The sequence below is a fragment of the Phaseolus vulgaris genome, chromosome 9, assembly GCF_000499845.2.
Source record: "Phaseolus vulgaris cultivar G19833 chromosome 9, P. vulgaris v2.0, whole genome shotgun sequence".
Classification (NCBI taxonomy): domain Eukaryota; kingdom Viridiplantae; phylum Streptophyta; class Magnoliopsida; order Fabales; family Fabaceae; genus Phaseolus; species Phaseolus vulgaris.
In genome coordinates this window covers 29,087,963-29,109,665 of record NC_023751.2, presented here as the reverse complement: position 1 = coordinate 29,109,665, position 21,703 = coordinate 29,087,963, and the positions used below count along the sequence as shown (strand labels likewise).

The 21,703-nt window shown below is 31.3% G+C and overlaps 3 protein-coding genes across 3 annotated transcripts; all 3 read right to left on the bottom strand.

Moving 5' to 3' along the window:
- Window positions 1-6,274: 6,274 nt before the first annotated feature.
- Window positions 6,275-6,853, bottom strand: LOC137822601 (protein SOB FIVE-LIKE 1-like). Its single transcript, XM_068627510.1, has one exon. The coding sequence runs from the start codon at window positions 6,851-6,853 to the stop codon at window positions 6,428-6,430; it is 426 nt and encodes a 141-aa protein (XP_068483611.1). The 3' UTR covers window positions 6,275-6,427.
- A 9,133-nt stretch (window positions 6,854-15,986) lies between these two features.
- Window positions 15,987-16,768, bottom strand: LOC137822372 (protein MAIN-LIKE 2-like). The gene is made up of 2 exons (XM_068627258.1): window positions 16,520-16,768; window positions 15,987-16,427 (listed from the first exon to the last, which is right to left on the bottom strand). Exons 1-2 carry the CDS (start codon window positions 16,766-16,768, stop codon window positions 15,987-15,989), a joined length of 690 nt encoding a protein of 229 aa, XP_068483359.1.
- A 3,512-nt stretch (window positions 16,769-20,280) lies between these two features.
- LOC137820081 (cucumber peeling cupredoxin-like) lies at window positions 20,281-21,402 on the bottom strand. The gene is made up of 2 exons (XM_068623869.1): window positions 21,020-21,402; window positions 20,281-20,925 (listed from the first exon to the last, which is right to left on the bottom strand). Exons 1-2 carry the CDS (start codon window positions 21,204-21,206, stop codon window positions 20,495-20,497), a joined length of 618 nt encoding a protein of 205 aa, XP_068479970.1. The 5' UTR covers window positions 21,207-21,402; the 3' UTR covers window positions 20,281-20,494.
- Window positions 21,403-21,703: the final 301 nt, after the last annotated feature.

Sequence of the window (21,703 nt, the reverse complement as noted above, 5' to 3'; positions counted from 1 at the left end):
TGTGGAGAAAAATTTGTAAACAAACACATTCAACAATTATATGATCACAATTTTTCACAGCAAGAACACTACAATAAAATGGTGTACTGGATAGAAAAAATAAGCCATTGCATGAAATTATTAGAATAATGTTTAATAATAATTCAACTTCCTAACACTTATCTCAGAGTCAATAAATACATGTTATTTTCAAAAGTATAATTTATACAATATCTATCTTTGTTGAATACTTCTTATAAATTATGATAGGGAAGAAAACATAGTATATCTTACTTTTTATCCTTTGGGATGTTAATGTTTTTATATTGAAAGTCTTAGGAAAGTTGACTCTAGAAGTGGTGAAAACATCATGCTTAAATATTCATAAATTTTTAAGGCATACAAAATTTACAAACTTCAAAACCAAGTTGTGGAAGAAGTTATTCATATATAAGGTTAGAGAATAAAACTTTTATTCAATCTTTTAACAAGATATCAATATTACAAATGATAAGTTAGGCTATCCAATACATACAACTTTCAACAATAAAACACAACTTATCAATTTCAAAAAAAAAAAAATCAAAAGAGAGAGAAGACAACATCAAATTATATTGGTTCACTCTATAATTATACTTCATCAAGTTGTCCAACTACACTAACTAAACCAAACCACTATATTTTTCAAGTTTTATACACACTCAACAAAACAATAAAAAAAAACCATCAAGAACACAAGTCTTGATGTGATCATGAAAATGGAATCTTTAATTAAAGTAACACTTGGAGAAGAAATATAAAAAAAAAAAAACAAGTTAAAGAATATAAAAATGTAAATAAAATAGAAGAAAACCTCCCACGTGTAAACATATTAGCTTGAAAAGAGAATAGGATAGTAATTCCTATGATAACTTATTTTAGGGTAGAATAGGAATATATGAGGTGTTTTAACACTTTGGGTAGAAATTCAATTCTCACATTATAGCTAAGACCTTATAAATAGGAAACCTTATGAGCTTGTAAAGCACACTTTAGAAATACAAAATCATTTTAGCTTTGATTAACTTTAGAGTTATTTTCTATTCTTTTGTGAGTGTTGCTTACTTAGTTGAGTTTTTCTAAGTGGTCTTTCTATTGTCTTTTTGGAGTACTAAGAAAGTTCCAAAAGACTTGGTAAGGCAATCACCTCCCTATTCCATTTACTTTTGTCATATTCAATATCTTCCATTGCTTTGTTCCATTCAATTTCTTGCATATTAATTGTGTTCATACTAAACTTTCACTCCTTACCTCTTCCACCTCCTAAGATTGACAAGAACCACAAAAAAAATCAAAAAAAACAATTTGACCACCAACCCAACCAAACATAATCCAAGATTACATCAAGAAATTCCATTTCTTTCAACACCATATACCTCTCAATCTTTTTGAATTTTCATCCCTCAAATCACATCGAAAATTCATCAAAAAAATCTTAAGCCCTTCCTCCATTAATCTACAACAAACCCCAACAAAGAACCCACCAAAAAGACCAAGAAAATCAACTAAGAACATCACCTCTACCAACTTATTGTTTCTACCACCTATCATCATAGTTCTCTCAATAACTCTCCAAGAACCTATCTTAAATCACCTCTAGCCTTCTAAGAGCCTTCATATCCCATAATAAATCCCTTAAACATCTTAACCTTTTTCTAATTGCAACCTTAACCATCCTTTCTCAGCCTAAAAGACCACCAAGACTCACATTTTTAGAATATTAGTGTCTTGTCAGTTATGTTACACCTTTGTATCTTAAAGTGAACTTTTCTTGACACCTTTGGTAGCCTAAGTGGGTTCTTATCAAGTTTTGAACTCTAAGAGAGACTTGATTCAACCTCTTGTGACACCCTGAAACAAGAGAAACTTAAAGACCCAGTACAATAATCTTCTTAAATTTAAAGTTAAAGTTTATACACGGTATTATATTAACTAGTTTATAATTTGTGTTAAGTATTCTATATATACTTTAAATTATTTTATACTTTCTGTTAGATATATTATACTTATGATAGAAAATTAGGTTGTAGATGGAGGTTGAACTAGGTTTTTATCAAGATGTATGCTTACTTAGTGGAGAAGGACATTAAACTAAACATCAACATCAAGAACAACTTTGGGTGGAAGATATACTTTTCATTCTTAATGGAAGAGAACTTTCTATCTTATGTAAATAAAATCAAGTGATGTGTGTGCTGATAAATTGACATTTATTTATATAGAATCATTTCATTGGTATAATAAGCTTCCATCTAGTTTGTTCTTAGAATTCTTTATGATTAGGTTATGTCGGGTTACGTAATTGTTGTTTGGTGTCAAGGTGGACTGGTTGGCTGGTTGGACTGCTATAATTCGTATGTGTAGGGGGGGGGGGTCGGTGCAGAAATGAAGGTTTCAATTGGAGAGGGTGTGATTTGAAGGGTGCCGTGGGGAGCAGCTTGGAAAACTGGTGAAGAGTGTTAGGATTTTTTAGGTGTTGTCGTGTTGTTCTTTGGAGCGCAGTTGGGTGTTGGGTGCTGTTATTTTATTGATTCTGTCATTTGGTTATGTTATAAGTGCTGGTTTGGGTTTGACATTCCCTTTTGTAGGCTTAGGTTTTTGGTTATACTTTCTTTTGTGGAAGTGTAACTTTGTGGCTGTGGTACATGGGTTGGGATACCCCTTAAGTATCCCCTTAATTTTATTCATTTATTGCTGATAAAAAAAAGGTATTGTGTACCTATGTATCGTTTTTGTTAACATATAAGTTTTGATCTAGTTCCCCCATATTTTTTTGTACTTTTTTAATAATACTTTTTTCATATGATGACAGATGATTGTTGTTACTTGAAGTGTCAACCTAACTGAAATGTCAAGTTAAGTTGCATAATAATACTTAACATAAAAGTTTTTATATAAAAAAATAAAACCAAGTGATGAAGGGACATTTGTACACTTAAGTAGAATAATGTAGTCCAAAACTCTTAGTGGTTCTTATTCAGCTCACACAATCACAAAATTTTGTCATGTTTAATAAGAACTATAGGATCCCTATTCTATCTTCGGGAGGTACATGAATTTAACACAAATAAAATTGGTGTCAATTGTTAACTTAAATAAATATTAAAATAATTATATAATTGTCAAATAATACTAATTTAAATAAATAATTAAAAAATATAATTAACATCGGTTAAATTAATATTAATTTAAATAAATATAAATATTAAAAATAAATAAATATTAATTATATATTAATTGAAATAATATTAACTATATATTAATTGAAAAAATATATAAATATTAAAATTAAAGAAGATTAGTATTACTTATAATAGTTTAATATTAATAAATATTAAAAATAAATTATATTAGTGATAATTTAATTTACACTGATTTAAATAGATTAAATTAACATGGATCAATTTAACATTAATTTTAATAAATATTAAAGATAAATTAAATCAGTGTTGATTTAACTAACTAGCTTAAATAAATTTAAAATTACCATCAAACTAACTTTAGAGTCAGTTAGCATTATTAATATGTTTTAAGTTCAACTCATTTGGATATCGTTATGTCACTAATTTGATGGATTGTCTATGTAAATATAATTATTCTTGATTTAGATTATTTAATATGTAAAACATTTTATATGTCACTATTATTTATTATTATTATTGTTCAAAAGGAGTGAGAGAACTTCTAACCATCGAACAATTCACTTTTTTACTTCGGTTGGTTGGTACGTGTTTCGTCTTTCACTTCTCAAACTCCTTCAACTTGTCCTTCCTTTCTTTGTTCTTGTTTCTCTACTTTAGTCAAGTTCTTCTTCCTTTGTAGGCTCTCGGTCTGAAGAACACATACAAAAGATGCTCCGACGCTCAAGTGAGTAGTCAATATTTGATGTTGAGTGCAATAAATGCGTAATAATGACGTACCTTTTTTCTTGGAAGTTGTGTTTATTTATATGTTTGTAATGGACCCGTTACTATTGTGTCAATATTAACATATGAGTTGTGATTAAGGGTGTATTATCTAGTTTTATGTAGGGGTGACAATGCGGGCTGGTCCGCCCCGCCTCGCGCACGGAGTGTGAGCTCATTTCACTAACCTGTCCCACATAAGAGGTAACCCGTAGACTAGTCCGCATAAGAAAAATATTTTTATTTCCAAAAATTATAATTTCATTAATTATAAAATTTTTTATTACTACTACTGAAAAATTAAAATTTTATTCTTGTTTCAATTCATTCATTTAAGACAAAAATATAAATTTAAGTATGAGGGTTGTTAGAAGAATTGATTAAAAATAATTAAAGTTTTTGCTTTGCATCTATTTTTCCTATATATATGTATGTAAATGTATAAGAATATCTTATCAAAGTTTTGCTACAAAATATTTTAATGAAGATGAATAATTTTTTAATTATCCTATTGAAATCTCTTATTTATATTATTTTTTTATTAATAGATTTTAAATATAAGACTTACTTAAAACTAAATTCATTGTCACTCTTCATATTACATCCATGACTCAACTAAAGGTCTGGTCCTGAGTAACCTGTAAAGTTCCTTCTGCTTGTTTTTTTCTTTTCTGATTGGTGTTTGGATCTCCTGATTTGTATGTATTCGATTAAACATAAGTGATTTATTTAGGTAGGTTAGACTCTATTTGTTCTAGTAGGAGGTTAGTGACAAACTTTTGGAAGGAGGAGTTATTCGTTTTTGTGTGATTTTTTACATGGTTGGATCACCCCTAAAATGATTTTTTTTTATTGTTAATAAAAAAAACTAACTCCTTTAAATGATTAAAATAAAATTTTCTTTTTTTTAGTACATTAAATTATTATTTTTTAAATAAAATAAATTTCACACTGCAGTAATGGATGAATGAAGTATGATTTTTTTTTTTTAAAAATATTTCTTTATTTATGCGGGTTATAGCTGGCCAACCCGCTCCGTCCCACTGTTAGCCCGCACAAATTGCGGATTATACAGGACGGACCTAAACAGGTCAGCAGACTAAATTAGTGAGTCCATCCTGCATTTTTTAGTAACAAACTGCGAGCCAACCTGAATGACCTACTCAACATTGTCATTCTTAATTTTCCGTAGGACTTAATGTTATTAATATTTTTTTTATTTTAATACATTTTGAACAACTAATAGGCTAAAATCAAATGCCAAAACTTATAAAATTTGTCCCATTGTTATGGGTACAATTATGATTATCTAAATGTCAACCGGTACAATTATGATTATTTATATGACGATGTAGTTGGTTATCTACATGCGATGGTTCTAAATAGAAATCGACCCTGTCCAATAAGCATTTCATCCATGATTTTGAAAAAAAAACTCACATTTTCTCTATCATTAATTAACTATTAAAAAATTAAATTAAGTTATTTAATTTAAATATAAATTAAATTATTAAATAAAAATTAATAAAAATGCTTGTTAAATTTTGAAGAGTGTCAAATGTTCCATGATTTCCCCCCATTTTTGGCAATATGTTCTTACATTTGATGCTGGAACCTGTTCCTAGGACTTCTTTCACATGTCATATGAAATAATTCACTTAATATAACAGGACTCTTAAAATTTCACTATGATTCAGTGAATGAGTAATAAATCCAAGTGATCATGAAAATCTTATTTTATCCATCTTAACTTAAGGATATCCATAAATAAATAAAACTATAAATATTACAATAAGTACCATGATATAAGAAGAAGAATGAATGAATATTTGGTGTTTGAATAAAACTACTTGTTTCCCAGCTAAAATATTATTTGGGTTTATGTTTTGTGATTTTTATGTTTCAAAACTGACAACTCCCAAACATATTAACTTTCAAATACAAGAATCATGATAAGTTAGTTAGATATATCATGCAACCTTAATGTGAATCCATAGCAAATAACATTTAATTTGTAATTATCCAGTTTCTTGTTTTCTAATTAAGGACAAAGATATCTTCTAAGTAAAAGATATTAACTTTACAAAGATCAATTAAATTTTACTAATATCTAATATCTTATTAAGATGTCCTTATCAAAAAAATAAAATTTGTTTATAAAAAATACTTTATTTAGAATTTTGGTTTCCCCTATTTCAACAACTGATTTATTGACTAATTTGACTCACTGTTGAAACTCCTCATACACGTCATGACCTAGTTTCCATTTTTCTCATACACATGAAAAAGAAATGGGTATTAGAAATTAAACAGATTTGCACAAGTACTCACTAACACATGCATGCTGCAGAAAATAAATGTGACATTCATGTTTTCTTGCTCAAATCCTAAATATCATAAGAGTCTTGTAACGAAACATAGTAATTTGTCGCAAAAAAACTAAAACCTAAGAAAATAAGCTATTCCTCACCTTAGGTATTATTCACCTTGACTTTGCTAGGGTTCTAAACTGCAGGAGCCTTACCTTTACTACTCATTAAAACCATCTTATTCTTTTCAACCCTTTTTTCAACTACTTGATTTCCCTTTGATTTACTTGCTGTTATTCTCTTCTGATCTGAGCAACACTTCTCCTTCACTTCCTCCTTCTGCTGCTGAATATGTGTGATGCCATCATAGCCACCTCCCAATGGATTAATTACTCCATATTGACTCGGCCCAGAAGAAGCATCAGAAGCCATAGAATCGTCACTTTCTACATCTGGATCAGCTTCTGCATCTTCATAATCATAATCCAGGCTATAACCCTTCTCTTCATTATCATCACAATGTGCCTCCTCATCTCTGGGAGATCCAATGTACATGGTCCATCCAGATTCATTGCTGTGACATTCCTCTTCACCTCCCAACATCACATGAGGTGGCTCCATCCTGATGCTGCCAAGAAGAACAGAAGAGGGAAAAGTAGGTTTATCAGATAGTTTTGAGAAGGATAAACAAACCAAAGCATGTAGAAACTACAGAAAAATTGAAGGATATGCTGAAGTATAATATAGTACAATTTAATATAATATAATAGTATAATATGATATGATATGATATGATATCTCTCTTGAATAGAAGTGAGGAGGGAGGTTTTACCAGACACCTGAAAACTCTTATCCCTCCATGTTTCTGACCCGAAATCAGTTTTCCCCAAACACAGAAGATACAGGCAGATTGCAGCCTCAAAAGCCACTTAGAAATATCATCATATTAATGGCATGGAGGAGCCTCACCTCACCACAACACCTGGAAAATCTACATAACTCATTAATTGTTATCTGACTTACCTAGCAGCAGCAAAGAGAAAGAGAGAGAGACAGGTAGAAGCTGTCAATGAAAGTGAAACAAAAAGCATAAATACATATATATGTATATACCACAGTTGCTTGAATTTGAAAGGACGAGGGGTTTCACAAGAGAAGATGCGATCATCATTATTTCTCTGCATCGGTCATTAAATAAAAAGACAGCTTTAAATGCAAAGTGCAGATTGCTGCAGGCTGCAAAACCGGAGAGAATATAAGACCCATTGTTTAAATAGGACGCAAGAGCACCTCTTCATTACCTGATTTAGCTTTTAACTCCTTCAAATTTTTTTGTCACTTCATGCGAAACAAACTGGCCCTTTCTCCCTTCTTCACCTCTGAAATACTGCCAAATTTAACTTCAGTTTTTAAGATTTTACATTAAGCCCTCACTGCCAAAGCAAGGGGAAAAATTCTTGCTGTATATGTCAACAGACTTCTCTGCTTCTCTCTGATGCTCTTTTTGCTAGCTATATAGCTTTCTAGTTTGCTAGCTTCTTGGCTAATTTATTATCAGAAGATTATATATATAATAAGGATTTCATTTTCCAGTTTTGGTAATATGCTTTTTATTGATGATAACTTGTCCACAGTTTTGATGCAACAGGTTTCTCAGTGATTAGATATATAGATAGTGTGAGTAATATATGGCACTGGGGATTTCATGTTTGAACAAAGTAAAAAACTTTTTTTTTGTCTTCCAGAAAAATGTTTACAAATATCTGCATATTTTCTTTTTTCTTGTTTATCTTAGTTTCTATTATTTATAGAAAAAATGTGGTTTTTCTATCTCAGGTGATGAGGTAAAAGTGAAGTAAGCATATATATCCCTTTCACTACAGCTTTGACTAATTTTTTTTAATAACATTTCTTTTAATATTTGAAATAACCCGGTATTATTAATGTGATATTTCTTATTCTTAAGATTCAGGATGCTGAATTCATTAAAGATTACAGGTCAATTGTTGTTGCCAATTTTAAATATAAGATTATTTTCATGATTTTGGCAATCAGTTTGCTCTTGTAGAATGGGTTTGTGCAGGGCAGACAGATTCATGATTGTATTGGTATTTCTTCTGAAGCTATTAACTTGCTTTCTAAAAAGGTTCACGGAGGTAATGTGGCTTACAATGATGATATTCACAAAGCCTTCGACACTATGAGTTGGAGTTTTTTACTATTAGTTTTGTCACGCTTTGGTTTTCACCCCTCGTTTGTCGATTTGATTAGTACTATTCTTCGTTCAACTATGCTTTCTATCAGAATAAATGACAGTTTGGTGAAATTTTTTCCTTGTAGTAAAGGTGTTAGAAAAGGTGATCTTTTGTCTCCTCTACTTTTCTGTCTTGCAGAGGAAGTTTTTAGTGGAGGTCTCTCAAAGCTTGTGAATGATAAGAAGATACTACATATGGTTAGCTCGCAAGGTTTTCTCACTCCCTCTCATATTTTATATGCGAATGACATTTTTGTTTTCTGTAGGGCATATAATAAGTCTCTTAATTTGAGTATTTTTATTAAAACATATGGTGATTTTTCGGGTCAATATGTTAATAATTCTAAGAGTAGTTTTTTCACCATGGATAATTCTGCAAGATTTGTCACCAAAATTCAACGTATTCTTTTTTGTAGTCATGGTTGTTTGCCTTTCACTTATTTAGGAGTGCCTATTTTTGTTGGTGCTCCAAGGTGTCGTTTTCTTCAACCTTTGGTTGATAAATTCAAATTGAAGCTTGCTTCTTGGAAAGGTAAATAGTGATGGATCGTATTCAGTTGGTCAATAGTGATTACGGGTCTTCTAGCTTATAGTTTTAATTTGTATAAATGGCTTGTCTCTCTTCTTAAGCAAGTTGAGCAGTGGTGTCGAAATTTCATTTGGACTAGTGATATACTGAAAAAAGATATAGCTACTATTAATTGGGCTAGGATTTGTTCTCCCCTTGAGAATGGAGGTTTGAAGATTATTAACCTTCACCATGAAAATAATGCATACCTTCTTAAGCTTGGTTGAAATTTTGCTTATAGCAACAAACTTTGGTCTTTGCTCTTGAAAGTCAGGGTTCTTAAATCAAAATACGAGTTTCGAATGGTTTATAGATCCTCATCTCTTTGGCCTGAAATTAAGCAGTTTTATTCTACTATACTTGATTATACTTCTTGGATTGTTGGTACATGTTCTTTTATTAATTTCTGGAATGATAAATGGTGTGGTACTACTTCGTTAGCAAATATTGTAGGATTATCTGATGGAGCTAGCATTCCGGATACAGTCTCTCAGTTTTGGGTAGGTGGTGATTGAAATATTTCATTGTCTTTACAGCATATCTTTTTAGTCATATCATGGTTAGGGCAGAATAGAATATTCCTAATTGGATTCTAGATGAGTCTGATCGTTTCACTCTTAAATTAGCTAGGACTTTTTTCTTGGATTCAGGAGTTCCATGTGGTTGGGGTAAATTTATTTGGTCTTCATATCTTTCACCTTCCAAAACTCTTGTCCTTTGGAAAGTTTTTCGTGGGCGACTTCCTACAGATCAACATATTCAAAATAAAGGTCTGCATATTTGTTCTATATGTACGCTTATCATGAGGAATTTATTCAACATTTATTTTTTGAATGTTCTAATGCTTTGCGTATTTGGAGTTGAGTTCGACAGATTTTTCTTACTTCTCATTTCTCTAATAAGGATGATCTTCTCTCTTTTATTAAGAGTGATGGTAGTCCTTTGGTTAAATTGATTAAGCTTGTTGTGATAACTTTTTCTATTTGGATGATATGCTGTATGAGAAATTATGTTCGTTTTCAGGATAAGATTGAGGTTTCTACGGCATTTTCAGTTATTAAAGATTTAAACCGTCTAGTGGGTAATTCGTCTAAAGCTTCAATGAAGAATGATATGTTGGATTTCAATGTGATCAAGTTTTTTGGTATTAATACTCGAACTGGTAAAGTTCTTCGTTCTCTTTCTGTTAGATGAAGTTTTCTTCACCAGGTTGGGTTAAAATTAACAATAGGGCTGTTAGGGGATATCTTGGTCTTGCTACTTGTGGAGGTATTTTTCGTGAGAGTATGGGGGAATTTATTGGAGCTATCTCTGCGTTTCTTGAAGTTCAGATTGCTCTGGTTGTTGAGTTTTATGGGGTTATACATGCTGTGGAAGAAGCTCAAAAGATGGGCTTACTAATGTTTAGCTGAAATGTGATTCTGCTTTGGTTTGTGTTGCGTTTACTGCGTCGTTTACTGAGGTTGTAGAATAAACCTTTAAAATTTAATGAAGGTTAAAAAAATCTCTGTTATTTTGCTGAGATTTTAAAATAAACCTTTGAAATTTAACGAAGGTTAAAAAAACCTTTGTTATTTTGCTGAGGTTTTAAAATAAACATTTGAAATTTAACGGAGGTTAAAAAAACCTTCATTATTTTACTAAGGTTTTAAAATAAACCTTTGAAATTTAAAGAATGTTCAAAAAACCTGTATTATTTTTCTTGAGGTTTTAGAATAACTTTTAGAACTTAATAAAAGTTAAAAAAACATCCATTGATTAAATCAATTCATAGAGTTATATTAACCTCCGCTAAATAATCTCTGTTAAAATATTTTTTTCCTATAGTGAGGAAAGACTAATTGGCATATCAGAGTTAATAGCAACGGTTATAAAGAGTGTTGGGAATTTGAAACAATATCTAAATATAATTTATTACAAGTATTATTAGAATTCTTACTATTATGAGTTTTATTATTATATAAGTAATTATGAAATTTACAAATAGTTTTATTTTTATTTGTTTTCATATTAATGGGTGGAATTCCTGTATGTAAATATTGTTAATACGAATAGAAGTGTCTTGAAGATTTTCCATCTTACACAAAATTATACATATCAATACCTAATTAATCATGATAATTAGGATGTAATTTAATTTTTAAATAACATCTAATTATTACTTGATTATTAGATTGATTGTAATCAAATTATAAATTATACATTGAGGTATAGGCCATTAATACAATTTCTTTCAATAACTATCTCTTTAAGCATATCTCTTTAAGCATGGGAAATAGACTAGATCAAAACTTTTTTATTAATATTGTTTAGAAAGTAAATGGATGAGAATAATGATGGGAAGACATCATTGCTTAACCTCACTTAGGAAGTATGTCAAGGAAAGAAATAACCCTTTTTTTAAAAAAAATAGTTCAGATAAAATTTGATTACGAGTGCAACTCCAATGTTGAAACCGAAAGAAAAAAAAAAACTTAATTCCATAAGTCTAAGATGTAGTGGAATCACTTTTTATTGAGATGACAAGAGTTCAACAGGTCAAACTTAAACTCATGGACTGTATGAAGGTAAAGTGTATTATGACTTTTCAAAAAAAATTGTTTCATTTAGAATATATCTGAAAATAAAATGAATAAATAAACTTTACGAAATTAGAAAGTTAAATTTAAATTTAATTTATGAAACAAAATATCTTACTTGCAATGCACAAATATCAAAAATATTTCTATAAAATAAAATATAATAAAATTTAAATTTATGTTAGCATAAATATTTTTATTTTTATTTTTCATAAAAAGTATTTGAATCATCGACTTTAATTTTTAAAAACAATTTTAGACAAATAATTATACATTTCTTTCTATTTATTACAAATTATTTAATCAGTTAAACAAAATATTCTGAGCACATACTTTTTCAAAATGCCTTCAATCAAAGTCATATTATATCCAAACACGAAAAAAATATATGGAGTACTATATTCGTCACCATTTTCCGTTTATCATTTAAATCCATCTTTTCCTAGACATATTTATTTAAATAAATATTGGAAATATCTTTTTTAATCTATTGCGAAGTTGAGCTTCATCTTTTGAGATGTGGACAATAAACTTTTGATGAAGATTGAAAAACATGTATCTGCAACAGATTTTTCGATGTTGAAGTTAATAAGAATGATTGAAAATATCAAGTATATGAAATTAAGTGAAGGAATTGAGTAAGTACTCATTACCATTACTATATATTTATTTATAGACTTTTAGACCCCTACAATAAAAACTTAATAACTAAGAGATATAGTTGGTTGTATAAGTACTTAAATAATATTGTATATCAATACTCATTTGATTGCTAGTTATGAATAAATATCATACATAGTTATTAGTTGTTTATCCAAGTTATTTGGATATATTTTCCTTATTTGAATACTTAAATATTTTATCAATCATATTTAGTTATGGTTATATCTCCAAATATCTCGGGTGAGTACATAAGTCTAAGTTCGGAATTTGTACATGTGATTTTGCAGTTGAATCGATTTATAAGCTCAATGAGTTTTATTATATTAACGACCCTGGGTTGTTAATTATGAGATTAATTTTTTTTCCTGGCATTTTTGTTTAACCTTACAACAATAAATTTAAAAGTTATCTACGGATAATTATTTACGAATTTAGATGCATAGATAAATTAATAGATAAATTAGGACTTTCATATAGATTATACGCACGGATATTCCTATATAAAATCAAGTTACATCTAGATTTTTGCATATGTAACAGTAAAGTAGTATGATGACAACAATTCACAGGTAAAATCCTTACATAATTTTTGTGAATTGGGGTGAACATTTTTTTGAAGGATGTTATCCTTATGGTAATTGGATCAGTGGGTATATAAAGTCATGCATGCCTACTAATATTTTGTGGACCACTTTAGGAGGAGAGTGGAAATTTGGTACGTTACTTTTCTGATTTAAACTGATATTTTTTTTTATTAAAATTGATTTAAGAAAGAGATTTTATGATTCTTCCCTACACATAACCTATATAGGTACCTACTTCCCACTTTCTCTCTCCACTACTCTTTAACTTCTCATTTTAATGTTATTAAGAAAAATTGTTTTTAAAAAATAAAAAAAAATAAAAAAAATAAAAAATGCGGATACACAGGCACGTCAGTGCCTGTGTTCCCGCTAATAATAATAATATTTCAGTTACCTTGAAACACATTGTTAATATTTTTATTTTTTTTAGCTAAAATCCTCTTATTTTCAAATGTAATATCTCTTACATGCTTTTAACATATATATGTGGGACTTTATGCTCCATCTTCCTCTTCCAGGGTGCTTCTTCCTGCACCTCCATCCCTTCTTCAACCACCCCCATATACTTTTAAAATTCCAAATTTGTCCTTCAGTAAAAAAAGATAAAAATAGAAAATTTGTTTTACTTTCTACTCATAGTGAAAACGAAGAACGAAGGTGTTTGGTCTTGGTGCTTGGTGCTTGCCGGTGGTGCTTGTGGTGGTAACTGTGGAGGTGGTGGTGGTAACCGTGGAGGTGGTGCTGTTGCTGTGGTGGGTGGTCTTCCCTGCGCTCTTCCGTTCAGGTAAGTCTTTCGTGCTTTAAACACATTTCTCCGGATTGGGTTAATCCGCTAGATCACCGGATTGTATAATCCGTGCAATGAATCCACCCCTATAATCCGGAATGTTTTCACAATCCGTAAGACAATATTAAATTGTTCCGGATTAGTTAAAGCTGGGGTAAACCGGATCCGGAACAAAGATATTCACTTTTCCGGATTGTATAATCTGGTACATTAAAATGAACTATGGATTACGTAATCCAGAAGTCATTTTAGAACTTTAAATATGACTTACAGATTATGTAATCCGGAATGCAATTTGCTGTTTTAATTTGACTTATGGATTAAATAATCCGGAAGTCACTTTGAAGTTGTGAAATGCATTACGGATTATCTAATCTGGAAGGTACTATTTTACTTATGGATTACACTATCCGGAAGGGTAATTGAATGTTGTTTTTATTTTGCATACTTGTTTGAATTTATGAAAATTAGAATAAAATAGAAATTTATGTTTTATGAATGAAGGTGTAAGTATGGACATGGAGGTTGGATTGATTACAAAAAGATCGGATGAAGTAGAAATGATATATATGGAAGAATTAATGAATTCTATTCATCAACATGAATTAGTTGAAGATGATTATGGTACTCATTTTACAACAGATGAGGTGAATAAAATTTCATTCTATTTATGTTTATTGCTTTATAATTTGAAGAAGTGTTTTTGTAATATTGTTGGAATAACTTTGTGTAGGTTTTTCCTTCGCGAGAAGACTTACTTGAATGGGTCCGTAGGGTTGCTTATAGACTTAGTTTTGTGATTGTCATTATTAGGTCTGACATAGCAAATGGGAAGCAAGGGAGAAAAACATATGTCTTGTTAGGTTGTGAAAGGGGGGGTAGTTACAGAAAGTATAAGGATGGTTTGGAGGTTACTGTAACTGGTACTCGAAAATGTCAATGTCCCTTTAAATTGCGAGGTAAACCTATTGGAAAGGGTCAAGGTTGGGTACTTAAGGTAATATGTGGTACTCATAATCATGATTTGTATGATACATTAGTTGGTCATCCATATGCGGGCAGATTAAAAGCGAATGAACATTTCATGCTTGTTGATATGACTAAAAGCATGGTTAAACCGAGTAGCATACTACGTACTTTGAAGGAGAATAATGAGGATAATATGACAACAATAAAGCAAGTATACAATGCAAGATACTCATACAAGAGATCAGTTAGAGGACCACGAACTGAATTACAACAATTAATGATGTTGTTAGACCGTGACAACTATCTTCACTGGAGTACGTGTCATGAGTCTTCCAATATTGTTAGTGATATTTTTTGGACTCATCCTGATGCTGTGAAACTTTTGAATGCATTTAACATTGTATTCTTGATGGATACGACTTACAAAACAAACAAGTATCGACTGCCTTTGCTTGAGATTGTTGGTGTGACTTGTACAGGTTTGTCCTTTTCTGCTGGTTTTGCATTCTTATCTAGCGAGAAGGAAAAGAACTTCATATGGGCACTACAAAAATTTAGAGGGTCACTTTTGACATCGCATGTGGGGCCTGAAGTCATTGTTTGTGATAGAGATCTTGCTTTGATGAATGCCATCAATATTGTGTTTCCTAAAGCAAGAAACCTTCTTTGTCGGTTTCATATCAATAAGAATGTTAAAGCAAAGTGTAAAATGTTGGTTGATTCTGTCGAGGCTTGGGAAGTTGTGATGGATTCATGGAGGACTATCATTGATTGTACAAATATTGCTCAATTTGATGAGTTTGTTAAAAGTTTTGAAACTATTTGTTCACCGTGGCCATTACTTGTTGAATATGTGAAGAACACATGGATTATTCCGCACAAAGAAAAATTTGTAAAGTGTTGGACAGATTCATTAATGCATTTGGGAAATACAACATCAAACAGGTATATCAATGCCTTTACTTTGTTTAATTCATTATAACGTCTAATTGTTTTATGTTTTATACTTATACAGGGTTGAATCAGCTCATTGGTCTTTGAAACGAATATTACAACATAGCATGGGAGACTTGTGCTCATGTTGGGATGCTATCAAGCATGTTATTATACTTCAACATAATGAAATCAAGGCATCCTTTGAAATGAGTCTACATGTGATAGGACACACATTCAATGTGCAGTTGTACAAGATGTTGGTTGGCTTTGTATCTAAACATGCTTTGATTCTCATTGCTGAAGAGTTTGATCGGGTCAATGATGTGGGGTTTGATAGTGAATGTTGTGGATGTGTACTTAGACGGACTCACGGATTACCATGTGCTTGTCAATTAGCCAGATATGCTATGGGTGTCATTCCCAAGCCTCTTGAGCGCAACATTCCGCATATATATCTCGAAGCCAACTCAATCGTACGTTGACGCCTCGACACTGCCTCATCTCAGCCTTCCCACGAGTCTCCTCCACCCCTAATAACTCAGTTAAAATAGTTGCAGCTCCGTTGTACTCTAAGGGCACATACGTAGGGAATTGACCCAAAATGGGGAGGTGTAAAAGAGATGACACATCATCAAGTGTGATGGTCATCTCACCTATAAGAAGGTGGAAGGAGTTTGTCTCAGCATGCCACCTTTCAACAAAGGCTAAAATCAACCCCCTGTCCCCCACCTCATAGCTTATATTGCACAGACTAAATAATCCAGAATTTTGTATAAGAACTTCAATCTCAGCATGAGGCATCCCAAATTTACGTAATTTCCTACCCTGGGATACCAATTTAAGTTCTCCCCGATCCTAATACAAAATTTGTATATATTTAATATAATTAAATCAATTTAAACAATAATTAACAAAAACAATTTAATTGAAGGTTTTTTTGTTCTTACCTCACCATCCCAAAGCTTAACAGCAACATGGTCAGCAAAATTTACCAGCAAAGACATATCAGAAGGTCCTCCAGGAAACCCTTCTCCCTGGTCCATTTGCCTATCATCATGTAATTCTTGTTGATTGTCATTATCAATATTAACATCACCAATTCTTTCCTCCACAACACCTCGATCTCTTCTACGGACAGATGTCGTTGGTCTTGTTCGATCATGACCTTGAGATCCACCACCTCTTGTTTTAGCCATATCTGTCATAGGTGAACCATGGCACATAATCTAAAAAAAAGTTTTTCAACTGGAAACAAAATAAACTAAACAAGATTGCATAAGTGAAACTCCAAAAAAAGTCATTACCGGATTAGCCTAAAATTAATACTACCGGATTATCTAATCCGAAACCAACAATTAAAAAACAAATACCGGATTATCTAATCCGAAACCAACAATTAAAAAACAGATACCGGATTATCTAATCCGAAACCAACAATTAAAAAACACATACCGGATTATCTAATCCGAAACCAACAATTAAAAAACAGATACCGGATTATCTAATCCGAAACCAACAATTAAAAAACACATACCAGATTATCTAATGCAGAAGCAACAATTAAAAAACACATATCGGATTGTCTAATCCGGAACCAACAATTAAAAAATACATACCGGATTATATAACTAATTAATCACTACCGGATTATATAATCCGAAACCTATGTAATCCGGAACTATTCAAAATAGACTACCGGATTTGGAACAATTGAAAAACACTACCGGATTACTTGAATACGGAACCTAACTACACTACCGGATTTTAGAGATTTCTGTGATACGGAACAATGCTTTAAAAAAAATCTGGAACTAACCTTGGATGAAGAGGCTCAATGCTTGGAGTTACAATGGAGGCTGCTGGACGAGAATGGAGGCTGCTGGGCGAGAATGGAGGCTACTGGGCGTTTGAAGAAAAAGAACGTGAATGGAGGGGTGGGTGCCGCCGCACCCTTCTGCTGCTGATAAAGGAACCAGAGATAGTAAAGTGGGTGGGTAAAATTAGGTTTAGTTTTACATTTTTAATATTATTTTACTGAGGGGTATAATAGTAAAAGCACGTTTACTATGGGGGTGGCTGAAGAAGGGATGGAGGTGCAGGAAGAAGCACTCCCTCTTCCATGCTTGAACGCTTATTTCAATGAGTTTTGGCTAAATTTACAAGCCCAAATTGAGACCCAAATCCAACCCCACTCATGCCTTTACAAATTTTTCAATTTTAAGAAAAAATGTACACCTATACAATTTGTTTAAGATTAAAAAGAAAGAAGAAAAATTCTAGTATTATACACTCTAAAGCAATAAAGTTTTTTTTTTAAAGCCTCTTCTATCCTCTTAGTCATGGATCCTATTAAAGCCCCATTATGTTGTTTTATGGATGGTCCTCCATCATTCTATTGTGCATTATCTCTCATATACTTAATTATTAAAGTTTTTGTGATCATAAAAAAGAAAACAATTGTTGAGGCTATAGATGGTCTAATCCAAGTAGCTTATCTAAATGGTATAATCCCAGTAAACTATCTATCTGTTTTGATGATAACAAAACTTAAATGTGACTTACTTGTTTAAATAAGAGTTTATTATCTAAACATTTCTAATGCGTGTTTTGTGCTAGTTGAAGGATCTCTAGACCATTCATTGGTATCACTAGTTTCATGACAAGTGATCTAATATTTCTCATATGTTCTTATTCTAAAATAAATTTGTAATAAGTTATAACAATTAAAGTTTTCTAGATATGAACATATTTGAAACAATATCTACAATGTATATATGTCCAATTGTGGGAAGCTTTTATATGAGAAACAATTAAGAAATTGTTATGGAAACAACATATTTGAACAATACAATTTCACTTTTCACTTTGATTAATTGTTAGATATGCAATCTTATTTAAATGGGTTCTATCAATTAAAGTCAAAAGTTCAAAAAGAAGCATACAATGACTATCCAAATGAAGCTTCTTGTCAAAGCACTAATCAAGGAAATATAAAAGATTTTTTTTATAGATGACAAAGCAAATATCATATCTTAGCCAAAAAAGTGTTGCAACAAAAGCTATATAAAAAGGATTCAAGATAAAGATGGTCTAATTCTTTCTATCTTATAACGATCATATTATGCTAAGTGTTATTTATGGGTAAACGAAATCATTGTAATTGTTCACATTGTGAAGTAAACAGTGTAAGCTTAAATTATTCTTTCTTTAAAAATATTCTTATTTCTTTCTTTGAGATCTGAATCTCGGAAAATGTGAAGATGGTACAATCAGGAATGGTTTGTGCACTCATTGTAACTAGGAGTGGTTTGTGTACTCATATAATCATTAAATGGATTAGTGGAACCTCTTAAACATTTGGTTAATGAAAAATTAGACATAGCTTGTAAGTATTAGTGGATAGCTTATAAGTATTAGTGGACCAATATAAAATGGAAAATTCTTCATGTACTATATCAATTTCAACTTGTACCCTATCATCTTTTAAACTTTTCAAAATCATCCTCTATTATGGATTTTCAAATCTGAAATTCAAAAAATATAACAAAAATCAAAATCTCGTTTTGAAAAAGGAAATATGAAAGGCAAAAAATAAATTATGGAAAAGAAAATTCAAAACACAAAATCTGAAAATGCATATTATGGAAAAAAATTTACAAAATTCAGAAATGTGTTCCAGAAATCCAAATCCAAAAATATATTCTAAAAAAAGTGTTATGCAAATATTTGTTTATCCACACTCTCATTTTATTTAAGGTCATTTTCATAATTTCACATTTTTATCATTTTAATGATAAATTGGGTACCGTTTGAAATTGATATGGTGCAGAATTTGTCCTATAAAATTTGAAATGGCAAATATAAAATGGCAAATTCTTCATGTAATATATCAATTTCAACCTGCACTGTATCATCTTTTAAATTTTCCAAAACCATCCTCTATTTTGGATTTTTAAATCCAAAATTCAAAAAATACAATTCAAAAATCAAATTCTCGTTTTGGAAAAGAAAATCCAAAATAAAAAAATAAATTATGAAAAAGAAAATTCAAAACACAAAATCTAAAAATGCATTATGAAAAAGAATTTCCAAAATTCAGAAATGTGTTAAAAATATCCATATCTAAAAATATATTCCAAACAAAAATTTCAAAAATACTTTTTCTATCCACACTGTCATATTTCATTTAAGGTCATTTTCATATTTTACATGAGATTTTTTATATTTTAATGATAAATCGAGTACAGTTTGAAATTGATATGATGCAGAATTTACCATATAAAATTTTGTTTGGGTTGTTAGTATGCTAGACAGTCAAACCTAATAAAAAAAATTCAAGTTCTACTGAACCCCTTCTAGATCCAATTATACTAATATTAAAAATTGTAATGTTATTGACTTACACTTTCTCAAGTTGTACGGTACAAAAATATATCTACCTAAAATTATTGTTTATTTTTGTCGGCCTCCTACCTTATTGGTGTTGGTCTGAATAATTCATAGGCAAAAGATTGAAATTACATTTCTTACTAATGGTACCTCTGGAAAAACTTTTTCTTTCCATTTTTTTGAAAAGTGAGAGTATTTATATTTTATATTACACCAGTTTAAGATTCCAAGATTGGTTTTAATTAAAAAAGTGATTAGCGGAAAAGTAGGACTCATATTAAAATGAATGATAATTTACATATAAAATAGCCTTGAAGGATGGAGAAATAATCCACAATAGGACAATAGTTTATTGATCCATATGCATAACCAAACAAATTAATAACAAATTTATTTCACCCTACAAAAATACAATCACGATGAATAATGAAATCACCCTATACGTATATCCTAGAAGAAACACAGAAGAAACTGAAAGCACCCCCGCATAGTAATTAAAATGAACTATGACACAAATAAAGCAGAAGCAAAGTTTAGAACAACAATGAGTTTACTACAAGGGTTGTGAAAAGAAGAGAGAAAGTTGCCACTGTGGAGGTGGCGGAGCCCGGTGATGGAGGTGGTGGTGGAGTTGAACCTGGCTCAGTTGGCGGTGATTGAGGTGATGGTCCTGCTTCGCTGGTAGGTGGAGTAGGTGTTGTTCCAGAACCAGGTGGGGTAGGAGTGGTTCCAGAACCAGGTGGTGAGGGTGAAGGTGAAGAACCTGTGACGCTGACGCTCAGTTTTTGGCCACTGCTGCAATGACCTTGGATTGTGCATGCAAAATAGAACTCCCCAGTACGATTCAGAGTGATTCTAGCTGGTGATGTTGTAATCACTTCCTTGTTTTGATTCACGCTGCAACCGTCAAAGCTTGCCTTGTCGTTGAGCTCGGCCACGGTGTGGCTTGCGCTGAATGTGAACACTGCAACAAAACATCATAACATAAACAACACAACATAATGCCAATTATAAACATAATAAAACAGAAACTAAGATATGATGATAGTGGCACTCACCTAGGATGTCCCCCTCTTTGAATGTGATGCCGGAAGCCCAGTCGGAGTAGAATGAAGCGCCACCGGTAGGACCACTTATCCACCCTGTGGTGTTACCTACTGTGTATTCTGCAGCTTCTGTGGCTTTCAGAATCGTTGCAGAAACTGCAATTGCTACAAGAATGACCATGTTAAGAAACTGACCCATCTTGTTATGAATGTGTTATCAGATCGACCCTGTTTGGTTGATGAATCTGTTCCTGAGAATTAAGAATGGCTTGAATGTGGCTTCTATCTGCGTTGAATATATAGAAGATAGAGAGGCTAACTCCGAATTATTAATGGAGAAATTTGATGGAGCATTTAGCTGGGTTTTCATATTTTAATGCAACAAGTTGTTGGGTAGCATACCAGATCAAGTCAATGCAAATACACGGTTCCAGGCTTCAACAATATAATATAAAATTTGTCTCCATTGTTTTTTACCCCCTCTCTCCACCCACCCCAACGTCACTAATTCCCCAATCTTAGAAATATGTTAATTTCACAAATGCATACTCAAATACACATTCTACATATGGGTTAACCCATGAGTTAAATTGATTTTTTTTCCTAATTCAAACTTTAAAATTTTTAAAATTTTTGGATGTGTAATAAGAAAACTATTATAAAATGAGTCATTGTTAATTTTTTTATATAACAAAT

What these genes read in the sequence shown, in the direction of transcription:
- LOC137822601 (XM_068627510.1), bottom strand. Translation starts at nt 6,853, where the DNA reads ATGGAGCCACCTCATGTGATGTTGGGAGGTGAAGAGGAATGTCACAGC.
- LOC137822372 (XM_068627258.1), bottom strand. Translation starts at nt 16,768, where the DNA reads ATGGCTAAAACAAGAGGTGGTGGATCTCAAGGTCATGATCGAACAAGA. An exon ending in TTAAGCTTTGGGATGGTGAG is followed by an intron (nt 16,428 to 16,519) that starts GTAAGAACAAAA and finishes ATTTTGTATTAG; the next exon opens with GATCGGGGAGAACTTAAATT.
- LOC137820081 (XM_068623869.1), bottom strand. Translation starts at nt 21,206, where the DNA reads ATGGGTCAGTTTCTTAACATGGTCATTCTTGTAGCAATTGCAGTTTCT. An exon ending in CAAAGAGGGGGACATCCTAG is followed by an intron (nt 20,926 to 21,019) that starts GTGAGTGCCACT and finishes GTTTTGTTGCAG; the next exon opens with TGTTCACATTCAGCGCAAGC.